Source organism: Oryctolagus cuniculus, chromosome X (assembly GCF_051225735.1).
Source record: "Oryctolagus cuniculus isolate XC-2025 breed Fujian yellow rabbit chromosome X, ASM5122573v1, whole genome shotgun sequence".
Classification (NCBI taxonomy): Eukaryota; Metazoa; Chordata; class Mammalia; order Lagomorpha; family Leporidae; genus Oryctolagus; species Oryctolagus cuniculus.
Window position 1 is genome coordinate 50,682,036 of NC_142888.1, and position 11,821 is coordinate 50,693,856.

At 54.2% G+C, this 11,821-nt stretch overlaps 1 protein-coding gene across 4 annotated transcripts; it reads left to right on the top strand.

The window, feature by feature from the left end:
* The first annotated feature begins 1,744 nt into the window (after nt 1–1,744).
* GJB1 (gap junction protein beta 1) lies at nt 1,745–10,996 on the top strand. Of its 4 annotated transcripts, XM_070066308.2 has the most exons (3): nt 1,745–1,794; nt 7,988–8,091; nt 9,476–10,996. In XM_070066308.2, exon 3 carries the CDS (start codon nt 9,492–9,494, stop codon nt 10,341–10,343), a length of 852 nt encoding a protein of 283 aa, XP_069922409.1. In that variant the 5' UTR covers nt 1,745–1,794; nt 7,988–8,091; nt 9,476–9,491; the 3' UTR covers nt 10,344–10,996. The 4 variants fall into 4 exon arrangements, with proteins under 4 accessions (XP_069922409.1, XP_069922408.1, XP_008270914.1 ...); XM_070066307.2 differs by lacking the exon at nt 7,988–8,091; XM_008272692.5 differs by lacking the exons at nt 1,745–1,794; nt 7,988–8,091 and adding an exon at nt 9,003–9,137.
* The last annotated feature ends 825 nt before the right edge of the window (nt 10,997–11,821 follow it).

The following is an 11,821-nucleotide window of genomic DNA, read 5'->3' on the forward strand; positions in this document are numbered from 1 at the left end:
AGGATGGCCTAAATATTTGAGCCCCTCTGCACCTGCATGGGAGACCCAGGTAAAGCTCCTGGTTCCTGGCTCTGATCTAGCCCAGCCCTGGCCATTGCGTTCATTTTGAGAGTAAACCAGTGGATTAAAGATCTCTCTCTCTCTTTCTCTCTCTCTCTCTCTCTCTCTCTGTAACTGCCTTTCAAACAAATAAAATAAAAAATAAAAGTTCACCTCCTCTAGGAAGCTTTCCATGATTACTTCAGTTTGCTCTTACCTTCCCCTTCTTTGAACTCTCTCAACAAAGTCAGAACCCTGTCCCACCCCAACTCTGGGGCCGGTGTTGTGGTGTAGGAGATAAAGCTCCTGCCTGCATTGCTGGCATCCCATATGGGCACCTGTTTGAGTCCCAGATACTCCACTTCTGATCCACTTCCTTGCTGAAGCATCTGGGAAAACACAAGAAAATGGTCCAAATGCATGGGCCCCTGCCACCCATGTGGGAGACCCAGAAGAAGCCCCAGGCTCCTGGCTTCAGCCTGGCCCAGCCCTGGCCATTGTGGTCATTTGGGGGGTGAACCAGCAGATGGAAGATCTCTCTCTGTCTCTCCTCTCTTTTTGTAACTCTGCCTTTCAAAGAAATAAATCCCTTTTTTAAAAAAAGAAAAAAGAAGAAGACCCCCATAATGGAACACACATAGCAGTGTCTTGGGTCTTGGTCTTGTCTCCTCAGGAAGTTGATCAATTCCTGAAGAACAATTGGGATGTTTTCCCCTCCCCGCCCCCACACTGCCCTGCGAACCGTAGTCCTATGCTGGCTTCCCAGTAGGTGTTCAGTAAGCATTTGTCAACTGATGCATCCCATCCGCAAGCTCAGGTTCGGCCGAGGGAAGCTGAGGCCCTGACTCTCTTTCTGCCAAGGAGCTCAAACTGGGCAGAGGAGCAGAAGGCAGGGGACCAGTTTCTGCTCACTTGGCTTATTTTTGTGCTGCTTCTCAGGCCACAGAATGAGCAGGGTCTTCAGAGAAACCCTCGGTGAGGAAGACCTTGGAATTAGACTGATCCTTGAGTTAATGGTTGACATTCTCTGTTTGCCTTCATGATTGCCAAGATTCGTTGCTCCACATAGTACACGTTGCAGTTCAATCGCCTTGGCCCGGTGGGTAGAAGGCAATTCCCAAGGTGCTTTTAGGGTTTGGGGATGGGGTTAGTCTGTCCCCAGCCATTCAGGACATGGCCAATAAGCAGGAGACCCCGGGGCACACTGGTACTGCCATACAGGTGGGAAGCATCACCAGCAGGCATCACTCATGGCTTTTCGCTCCCAAGGGTCAGGGAATTTTAGCAGCTGGCAGCTGATGGGGTGGCAGGAATGGACCCAGGGCAGGCAGCTCCCTGCAGCTCATCGCACAGCGGGGTCAGCTTGAGCCCAGGAACCAGGGAAGGCTGAAGGCTGCTGAACTCATCAGATAGGACCATGCACATGGGGAGACCATGATGCCTCTCTCTCCCTCTGGGATGGGGCAGTAACTCCAGGCTATGTGATCTGTCTCTCCAAATGCATTGGGAGTCAGGGGATCAATCTTGTTTAATGAGTGAGTGAGTGAGTGTGTGTTTGTGTGTGTGTGTGTCAGGAGGTGGGGCTGGTTAATGTTTGTCTGGTTCCTCCTGGGCTGTGGGCCATTTCTGGCTCTGGCCCTGGCTCATTGTCCCTCCCCTGGGCTGGGCCACCAGTACTTAGTGGCATAGGGCAAGACTCGCCTGCAGACATTCCCTGGGAAAGGACAGCAGCAGCCAGGTGTGGCGGTCGGGCAGGTGAGGAGGAGGGGGCCAGGGAGGGCTCGTGTGCCACAGAGGGGCTGAAGTGGGGACCGGGACGAGGCTGGGGTCTCACCTTCTCTTAATCTCAACAGGCAAGCCACGGAGGTCCCTGCCTCGCTTCCATCTGAGGTGCGGCGTGGCCCCTCCTGCCAGGCGCCAGGCTTGCTTAGGCTCTCTGCAGCCCTTACCTCGAATCCTCTTTCCAGGCTCAAAGTTGATTCTCCTCTCATTCCTAACCTTGGTCCCAGCCAAGGATTCCCCTCACAGGGCCAGATTCCTGGGAAGACAGACCCGAGAGATCCCTAAGGCCCAGGGTGGCCAATTTCCTCTCTCTGGGACTTTTTTTTTTTTTTTTTTTTTGCCACACAAGGTTGGGGTTCAGTGGGACCATTAGGCAACACCAGGTGCTACTTTCCTTCCCTGATTACAAAGCAAACACGAATGAACCCAATATGGGGCCACAGGTGGATGAAGACAGTGAGTGCAGCCAGCCAGCCAGCCCACAGACCCGAGGATTTGGGAACATGCGTTTCCATTTTCTCCAGGGAAGTGGGGACACTCAGAGCGCTTGGAGTCACCGGTGGTTTGGAGATCTGAAGAGGGGATGACACCCGCAGCTGTTTGAAAGTTGTTCCAGCTGTTGGGAATGGCCCAGTGGAGTGTGTGGACCTAGAAAATGACATGAGGGGAGGAGACTAGAAACAAGAGGGATTTTAAATGAGAGAAGTGGCAAAGGGGTTGCAGCAGACCAACAGGAAGGGGCCAGGCTGGTGTGTGGGGCTGATTTGACTTCCTAATTGGAGCTCTAGCACTTGCTTACCAGCTGCGTGCTAAGTTACTCAACCTCTGTGAGCTCCCTTTGCCCCATCTATGAATGGAAGACAATAGCTCATGGCTTACGGGGTTGTGGTGGGTTCCTAGCACACAGTAGGCGTTCTGTGAGTGGTGGCTGTGTTAATAATTCTAAGTAGAGAACAACAGGAAGTGAGATAGGCGATTAGATGATGGGGGGAGGAAGGGGATATAGTGCAAACAGTGGATAAGGGAGTTGACATTAGCAGAATTTCTATGAAAAGATCACTGCTGGGGCAGGTGTTTGGCACAAGCTGCTCATTGGGACACCTGTGTCCCATTTCAGTGTATTTGGGTTCGAGGCCCAGCTCCCCTCTTGGTTCCAGCTTCCTGCTAATGCACACCCTGGAAGGCCCAAGTACTTGGGTCCCTGCCACCCACATAGGAGACCCGGATTGAGATCCGGGCTCCTGGTTTCACCCTGACCCAGCCCTGACTGTTGTGGGCATTTGGGGAGTGAACCAGTGGATGGGAGATCTCACTGTCTTTCCCCAATCCTGTCTCTGTACCTTTCAAATAAAATAAAATAATTAAAAAAAAAAAAAAAAAAAAACAGAAAAGTTCATGGCAGAAGGGGGAGAGAACACGTTGGAATGAGCTAGACCAGACCTGATCCAAGCCTGACTCCACGTTTCATATGGGAGGGTGGAGAGATAAACTCCAGTCACTGAACTTCCGTGGAACCACAGGGTGGATGCTGGGGAGATAAGCAGGGGAAGAGAACATGCTGGAGAAGTCTGGCTTAGCCGTACCGAAGCGGCGCACACAGCAAGCTGACTGGTGGGTGCCTGGGAAGCAGGGTGGAGTCTTCCCCAGCTAGGCCCTTCTTCTCCCAAGCCCCCAAACCACAAGGATTTCCCTGCAGTGGGAAGGAAAGACAGGGAAGAGGTGGGGACAGGAAGAGAGGGAGACAGATTTGCTGAGTATGCAGGTGCCCGCAGGCTCAGGAAGGAGTAGGGAGTTTTGAGTGGCTGGACTCAAACTCCTTAAAGGAAGAGGAGTCGCCAAAAAGCAGTGCTTGTGGACAAAGGCTCTGAGATGGAAAGAAAATGAATGTGGATTTTACCACTTTAGTGGCGGAGCAACTGCCAGTGAGGCAGGGTTACTTAACTTCTCTGAGCCTCGACTTCCTTGGCTGGAAAATGGGGATGATAGTACAGGACTGTTGTAAAGGACCAAGTGCGGGCTCCTGAATCTGTACTGGGCTTGAGGACTGGGGCAAACGAGAAGGTGAGGGACAGGGCCAAAGCCTTCCAAAACCAGAGCAAGTTCTCGTCTAGCTCAGAAGGAGAGCAAAAACACATACCTGGAGGACACAGAGCTCATGGATACCTGGACTTTACCCCAAAGTCAGGAAAACAATTTGGATTTCAAAACCAGGTCCCTCTCCTGGGTGTTTTTTTTTTTTTTAAGTGAAACACTTGAGGTATTGATGTTGACATAGGATTCGGTTCTTCCCAAGGGGAAAGCAAATTGAGATCCCAGTGCCCACAAGAGGGTCCTTGGAGGCCCCAAAGGGAGCCGCTGGCTGGCTATGCGCTACAAGGCTCAAGATAAGAGGCAGAGCTGCAAGAAACCAGAAATGCAGGGGGTGGGGCCAGGATCCCTGCGGGGCACCCCTGAGGGCCTGAGAGAAAGGGACAGCAGAAGATTTGCTTTGAAGTTTGAGGAAGCAGCCAGAGAAAAAGTAAAAAAAAAGGCAAATCAGAAGAAGGGAGGAAGCAGTGGAAAATCCTGGGAGGGAGGCAGAGGGAGGAGGTGCTGCACTGATAAGGAAGGGGAGCAGGCACTGAGGGGGGGATTAAAGACGGCTTTGGAATGTCCTGTTCCTAAAAACCACCCATGGCAAGACCAGTTCACACTTCCTCCAAGGCAGTAGGAACCCTGGGCAAGACCATAGCTCCACAGTCAGCCGGCCCTGGCTCCAGTCCCAACCCTGCTGAATGAGCCGGTGAGCCTTGAACAGGGTCCTTCACATTTCTTTAGCTCAGGTTCCTCATCCGTGACAGAAGAAAAGCAACATCTGCCTCAGGGGCTTGTGCTGAGCCTTCCAAGAGAGAGTGCACTTTCCAAGGCCTGGAACAAGGCCAGGTGCTTCAGCAAGCGGGTGCTGGTTTTTGTTTTGTTATTTGTTTTTTTGTTTGTTTGTTTGTTTTGACAGACAGAGTGGACAGTAAGAGAGAGAGAGACAGAGAAAGGTCTTCCTTTGCCGTTGGTTCACCCTCCAATGGCCGCCGCGGCCAGCGCGCTGCGGCCGGCGCACCGTGCTGATCCGATGGCAGGAGCCAGGTGCTTCTCCTGGTCTCCCATGGGGTGCAGGGACCCAAGCACTTGGGACATCCTCCACTGCACTCCCGGGCCACAGCAGAGAGCTGGCCTGGAAGAGGGGCAACCAGGACAGAATCCGGCGCCCCGACCGGGACTAGAACCCCGTGTGCCGACGCCGCTAGGCAGAGGATTAGCCTGTTGAGCCGTGGCGCCGGCCGTTGTTATTTGTTTTTTTTTTTTTTTTTAGAGTTATTTTATTTTTTTATTTATTTGAAAGAGTTACAGAGAGAGAGAGAGACCTTCCATCTGCTGGTTCACTCCCCAGATGGCCACAATGGCCGGAGCCGTGCTGATCCGAAGCCAGGAGCCAGGAGCTTCTTCCAGGTCTCCCTTGCAGGTACAGGGGCCCAAGGACTTAGGCCATCTTCTACTGCTTTCCCAGGCCATAGCAGAGAGCTGGATCGGAAGTGAAGCAGCTGGGACTTGAACTGCCTCCCATATGGGATGCTGGCGCTGCAGGCAGGGGCTTTAACCCACTGCGCCATAGCACTGGCCCCAGGTGTTTTTTATTTGTTTACTTATTTATTTATTTGAAAGAGCGAGAGAGAGAGAGAGATCAATCTTCCAAGTGTTGGTTCATTCCCCAAATGTCCACCACAGCCAGGGCTGGGCCAGGTCAAAGCCACGAACCAGGAACTCCATCTGTGTTGCCCACATGGGTGGCAGGGGCTCTGACACTTGGGCCATCCTCCACTGCTTTCCCAGGTGCATTAGCAGCGAGCTGGATCTGAAGTGGAGCAGCCAGAACTCGAACCAGCACTGATATGGGATGTCAACGTCACAGTTGGAAGCTTAACCTGCTGTGCCAAATGCCTGCCCCAGCAAATGGTTATTTTTTATTTATTTATTTATTTTATTTTTTGTCAGGCAGAGAGAGAGAGAGAGAGAGAGAGAGTTATAGACAGTGAGAAAGGTCTTCCTTCTGTTGGTTCACCCCTCAAATGGCTGCTACGGCCAGCGTGCTGTGCTGATCTGAAGCCAGGAGCCAGGTGCTTCCTCCTGGTCTCCCATGCAGGTGCAGGGACCCAAGCACTTGGGCCATCCTCCACTGCCTTTCCGGGCCACAGCAGAGAGCTGGACTGGAAGAGGAGCAACCGGGACTAGTACCCAGCGCCCCAACTGGGACTCGAACCCCGGGGTGCCTGCGCCACAGGCAGAGGATTAGCCAAGTGAGCCACGGCGCCGGCCGCAAATGGTTATTCTTAATAATGCTCTTCCACAGGGTCAGCTCTGTGGCACAGCAGGTTAATGCCCTGGCCTGAAGCGCCGGCATCCCATATGGGCACCAGTTCTAGTCCCGGGTGCTCCACTTCCAATCCAGCTCTCTGCTGTGGCCTGGGAAAGCAGTAGAAGGTGGCCCAAGTCCTTGGGCCCCTGCACCCATGTGAGAGACCCGGAAGAAGCTCCTGGCGCCTGGCTTCGGATCAGTGCAGCTTCAGCTGTTGCAGCCATCTGGGGAGTGAACCAGCGGATGGAAGACTTCGCTTTCTCTGTCTCTGTCTCTACCTCTCTCTGAAACTCTGTCTTCCAAATAAATAAAATAAATCTTAAAAAAATGCTCTTCCACCACCTGTTGTAGACACACTTGCCAGCCAAAGCAGTTCTTTTTTTAATAATTTTTTTTTTTTTTGACAGGCAGAGTGGACAGTGAGAGAGAGAGACAGAGAGAAAGGTCTTCCTTTGCCGTTGGTTCACCCTCCAGTGGCCGCCGCGGCCAGCGCGCTGTGGCCGGTGCACCGCGCTGATCCGATGGCAGGAGCCAGGTACTTATCCTGGTCTCCCATGGGGTGCAGGGCCCAAGGACTTGGGCCATCCTCCACTGCACTCCCTGGCCACAGCAGAGAGCTGGCCTGGAAGAGGGGCACCGGTATTTTTTATTTTTTAAGATTTATTTATTAATGTGAAAGTCAGAGTTACACACAGAGAGGAGAGGCAGAGAGAGAGAGAGAGAGAGAGGTTCTCCATCTGCTTGTTCACTCCCCAATTGGCCACAAAGGACGGAGCTGCGCCCATCCGAAGCCAGGAGCCAGGAGCTTCTTCCGGGTCTGCCATGCGGGTACGAGTGCCCAAGGACTTGGGCCATCTTCTACTGCTTTCCCAGACCATAGTGGAGAGCTGGATCAGAAGTGGAGCAGCCGTGACTCTAACTGGTGCCTATACGGGATGCCGGCACTGCAGGTGGTGGCTTTACCCACTACGCCACAGCGCCGGCCCCCAAAGCTGATATCAGGGTCTCCTGCAGCAGCTTTGCCTCCAGCATCCCAGGACTGGGAGAAAGGACTCCCATGTCCCAGATTCCCCATGCTGGTTTGGGTACCCAACATGAACGCACCAAGGCTGGCTGGCTGGCTAGCTTGCATGCTTGCTTGATTGACTAATTTAATGCTAAATAAAGAAACCCTGCTCAGAGAAGTATTCTCCACCCTATGGACTGTCCCTTCTTCCCTCAGTTTCCTTCACTTTGCCAGTTCCTGTTACTCTACCCCTTCCCTCTTCTTCAGAGAGAACCACCCAGAAGCACTGCTGTGGAGCTTGCACGGGGGTGGTCCGGGAGCCGGGGTGTGGGGGGGTGTGGGGGGGCGGAGGGCAGGTGCCAAAGTGTCTTGCCTTTGCTCTGGCACAGGCCTTCGTGATCACTTCACATCCATTCCCCTGCTTCTGGCATGATCTCCTTGCAACCTCATGGCGGAAGTGATGGGAGGCGGGATGTGTGTGGAGGTGCCTTCTTTGCCTGCCTAAGAGCCAGAGAATTGCTTGCCTGGAGCAACTGGCAAGCTCACAAAAGCGGGAGGTTATAATATGCCCTCCGTATTGGAGACAGGGCAGCCATGGAGCTATCTGTTCTATCTAGACGGACTCTACAGGTCAACAATGGACTTGGGGAGAAAAGAGAGAGAGCAAGAGAGAGGGAGCTCTTGGGTTGGGCAGATCATGCTTTCTCACCCTGAGAAGGTTCTGAATGCCCTTGATCACCAACTGTGAAATCAGATTTGGGCTACTTTTGCAGGTTGCCTCATTGAATCTCACAATGACCTTGGCTATTAACCCCACTGATAGATGAGCAAGCAGGCTCAGAGGAATTCTGTAACGAGCCCAAGGTCATAGTTACAGGTAAAGAAGCCGGATTGGAACTCATGGCTGTGATTTACCTCTTCTGTATCCTAACCTTGTTTGCCTGTTGTCCTTTGGCTGTCTCCTTCTGGTTTCCACTCACCGAGTGCCCACCTGGTCATCCTGTGGGTGGCTCCCCTCTGCTGGTGCTCAGGGAGGGACGGTCAGGGTTTGCTCCATGGCACTGGGATCGGACTGTACTCACAAGTCAGCAACTTCCAGGCTCCTTGTGCTTTTACAGGCAACATGGCCTTTGCTTTTGAATTTGCTTTCCTCGTTCACGGCTAGCCTTTGCTTTTGCTGACACCGTGTGTAAAAGCACAAGGAGTCTGCTCCTGTGGAGAGACCCTAGGCTTCTGCCACGGATGCTCGTGTGCCTCCCCCTCCCCCTTCGGCTTTCTAGCTGTGCAAGCTGCAGTGAGCACTTACTTACCTGAGCGCCAGCTTCTGCGTCTGGAAAATGGAGTAACAAGCTTTCTAAATGGGTTGAAGGAAAAAGTATACTGGAGAGGGCTTGATAAATACGAGCTCCCTTTCCCCTCTCTGAGCTCACGCGTATCCCATGGGATCTCAACCTAGGAAATATCCTGGTGACCCCAAGTTTCTGATAGGGCCATGGAAGAAGGTCTCAGCCCAGAGCCTCCTGGCCGCCTGGGGTCCCCTCTCACATGCACCTGTCTATCTTCCCTCTCCCTCCCCCACCCCTGAAACTATTCTTCTGGTGGGGCCATGGGGCGGGTGCGGCGATGGACCGGGCGGGCACAGAACAGGTGGGTGCAGGCTGGGTGTCCGGCGCTGGGACACAAGTGCTCTGTGTGGAGGGTGGGCGGAAGTCATGGCGTTTGATCTGAATTCTAAAGGGCGTTGTTCAGATCTCCACAAAGGTCCTATTGTGCAGACACTGGGTATAAAGCAGCATATGACTCCCCAGCACCGGGCGGTGATGAATTGGGACGCAGGCGCGGACCCAGGGACCACTCCCCCTGCACAGACATGAGACCATAGGGGACCTGGCTGGGTGGCCTCAGGGATAGGCGCTCCCCAAGGTAACGGGCTTGGTTGGGTTCATCCCAGGTCCAGAGTTCAGGAGCTGGGGGTGGTGAGCCGGAGGGAGAGCAGAATGAGATGGGCCTGGCAGCGAAGGGCTGGAGGGGGAAGAATGGTTGGATGAGAGTGAAGAAGGGGGATGGGTCCTGGGGAGGTCAAGCCCAGCGAGTGAGGAGGAGGAGAGGCTAGCCAAGAAGATGGGGAGAAGAGGCAAGCTGTGACTAGCCTTCCTTTTCTGCTACTGGCCTGTGGAGAGGGGGACGGTCAGGCGGCGCAATGGCCACCAGCTGCCCGGGGCCAAGCTTCTCACTGCTTGCTGCTGGCTCGTGTCTTGCAGGTGTGCATGAGGCAGGATGAACTGGACGGGTTTGTACACTTTGCTCAGCGGCGTGAACCGGCATTCGACCGCCATTGGCCGAGTGTGGCTGTCGGTCATTTTCATCTTCAGAATCATGGTGCTGGTGGTGGCGGCCGAGAGTGTGTGGGGTGATGAGAAGTCTTCCTTCATCTGCAACACCCTCCAGCCTGGCTGCAACAGCGTGTGCTACGACCACTTTTTCCCCATTTCCCACGTGCGCCTGTGGTCTCTGCAGCTCATCCTGGTTTCCACCCCGGCTCTCCTCGTGGCCATGCACGTGGCTCACCAGCAGCACATTGAGAAGAAAATGCTGCGACTGGAGGGCCACGTGGACCCCCTGCAACTGGAGGAGGTCAAGAGGCACAAGGTCCACATCTCAGGGACACTGTGGTGGACCTATGTGATCAGCGTGGTGTTCCGGCTGCTCTTTGAGGCCGTCTTCATGTATGTCTTTTACCTGCTCTACCCCGGCTATGCCATGGTGCGGCTGGTCAAGTGTGAGGCCTACCCCTGCCCCAATACAGTGGACTGCTTCGTGTCCCGGCCCACCGAGAAAACCGTCTTCACCGTCTTTATGCTGGCTGCCTCCGGCATCTGCATCATCCTCAACGTGGCCGAGGTGGTGTACCTCATCATCAGGGCCTGCGCCCGCCGAGCCCAGCGCCGCTCCAATCCGCCCTCCCGCAAGGGCTCGGGCTTCGGCCACCGCCTCTCGCCTGAGTACAAGCAGAATGAGATCAACAAGCTGCTGAGCGAGCAGGATGGCTCCCTGAAAGACATACTGCGCCGCAGCCCTGGTACCGGGGCTGGGCTGGCGGAGAAGAGCGACCGCTGCTCAGCCTGCTGATGCTACGGACCAGGCAACCTCCTATCCCACCCTGCCCTGGGCCTGCCCCCTCCAACTCCCCTGCCCGTGCACAGACCTCTGCCTGCTAAGGATTATTACCCCACCCAAACCTTCCTTCCCTCTCTCCCTCCCTTCCTCCCAGGGCCTTCAGTCTGAGGAGCTAGACGGCTGGGGAGCTGGCGGCCACTTCTATGCCCACCCACGTTCAAGGTTACTGGGGATGTGGGCAGCTTTCTTCCTGCCTGCATCCCTTCCTCTTCCCTCTCCTTCTCCCTCTCCCTGGGACAACTAGGCACCAGGGACGGGATGATCTGACAGCATGTCCAATTCTGAAACTAATCTTAACCCCATGCTGTCAGATACCCTATTGCTAAGTCACATCAGTGGGGAGGGTTGCGGGCAAGTGAAATAGACAGGGTGCAGTGGACATGTGGGTGGAGAAGGGAGGGTAGCCAAGCACAAGACGAGGAGGGACAGCACTTGCCGGCCCAGCCACAAGCAAAAAGAGGACATGCCTGGGGGAGGGAGTCAGGGAGGGAGGAGAAGCAGGCAGATAAGTTGGACTGGGGGTTGGTCAGGGCTGCCCCTGCCTCTAGTCCCCAAGGCCTCTCTCTGCCTGAAATGTTACACATTAAACAGGATTTTACAGTAAATGAAGAGGTGGCTTGTGTGTTTGTCCACGTTCTTTCTCCTGCAACCTCTGACCTCCCCCGGATGAGCTGGCCTTGGCTTTTTGCTGATCAAGAAGGGAACTGGCCGAAAGAAACTGTGGCTGGAGTAGCTGAAGCTTCAAAGGCAGAAGCACTGCACTCCTGGCCTGGCCGAGCCAGCCCCTGAGCCATTCTTTCCTGCTTTCGGTTGTTCTCCTTGTTGGGTTTTCTTGTTTGTTTGGTTGGTTGGTTGGTTTGGTTTGGTTTAGTTTGGTTTTGGTTTCTCGTCGTTTTTTCATAACCGCTTTATTGGGACCGAGTTCACATACCTCCTTCCTCTGATTTGAAAACAGATTAAAATGACAACTCCCTCTGGAGAAACAGGAAATGACAGAGAAATTTCTCACATCTGAGAGCATGGCCCACGTTCTCTGGGTGCCTGGGTGAGGGGCCCCTCCCCCATGCGCCTGAGAGAGCTGTCCCCTTTGCTCCCTGGAAGGGCAGCACCACCTGCCAAACGGTACCCCACCATCCATGCACCTGGAGGGGTGCACAAGGACTCTGGCCTTTCTCTCTGGACAGAGCCACTCTAATTCCATCCTCTTTCCCAATTTTCTGCCCTCCAGAATCAAGACCGTCATCCCAGAGATGCCTCCACCACAGGTCAAACATTGCACAGCCAGTGTTTCCTTACCAGCATCACCTTCCCCTTAGCAAAAGCCCCGGGCTGGGACTTGCCAAAGCTGGGTTTGGGTCCCCGTACTGTCATCTATTAAGCGAAGACATTCCCTTTCCCCAAGCCTCAGTTTCCCTTGTCAGCAAACAAGG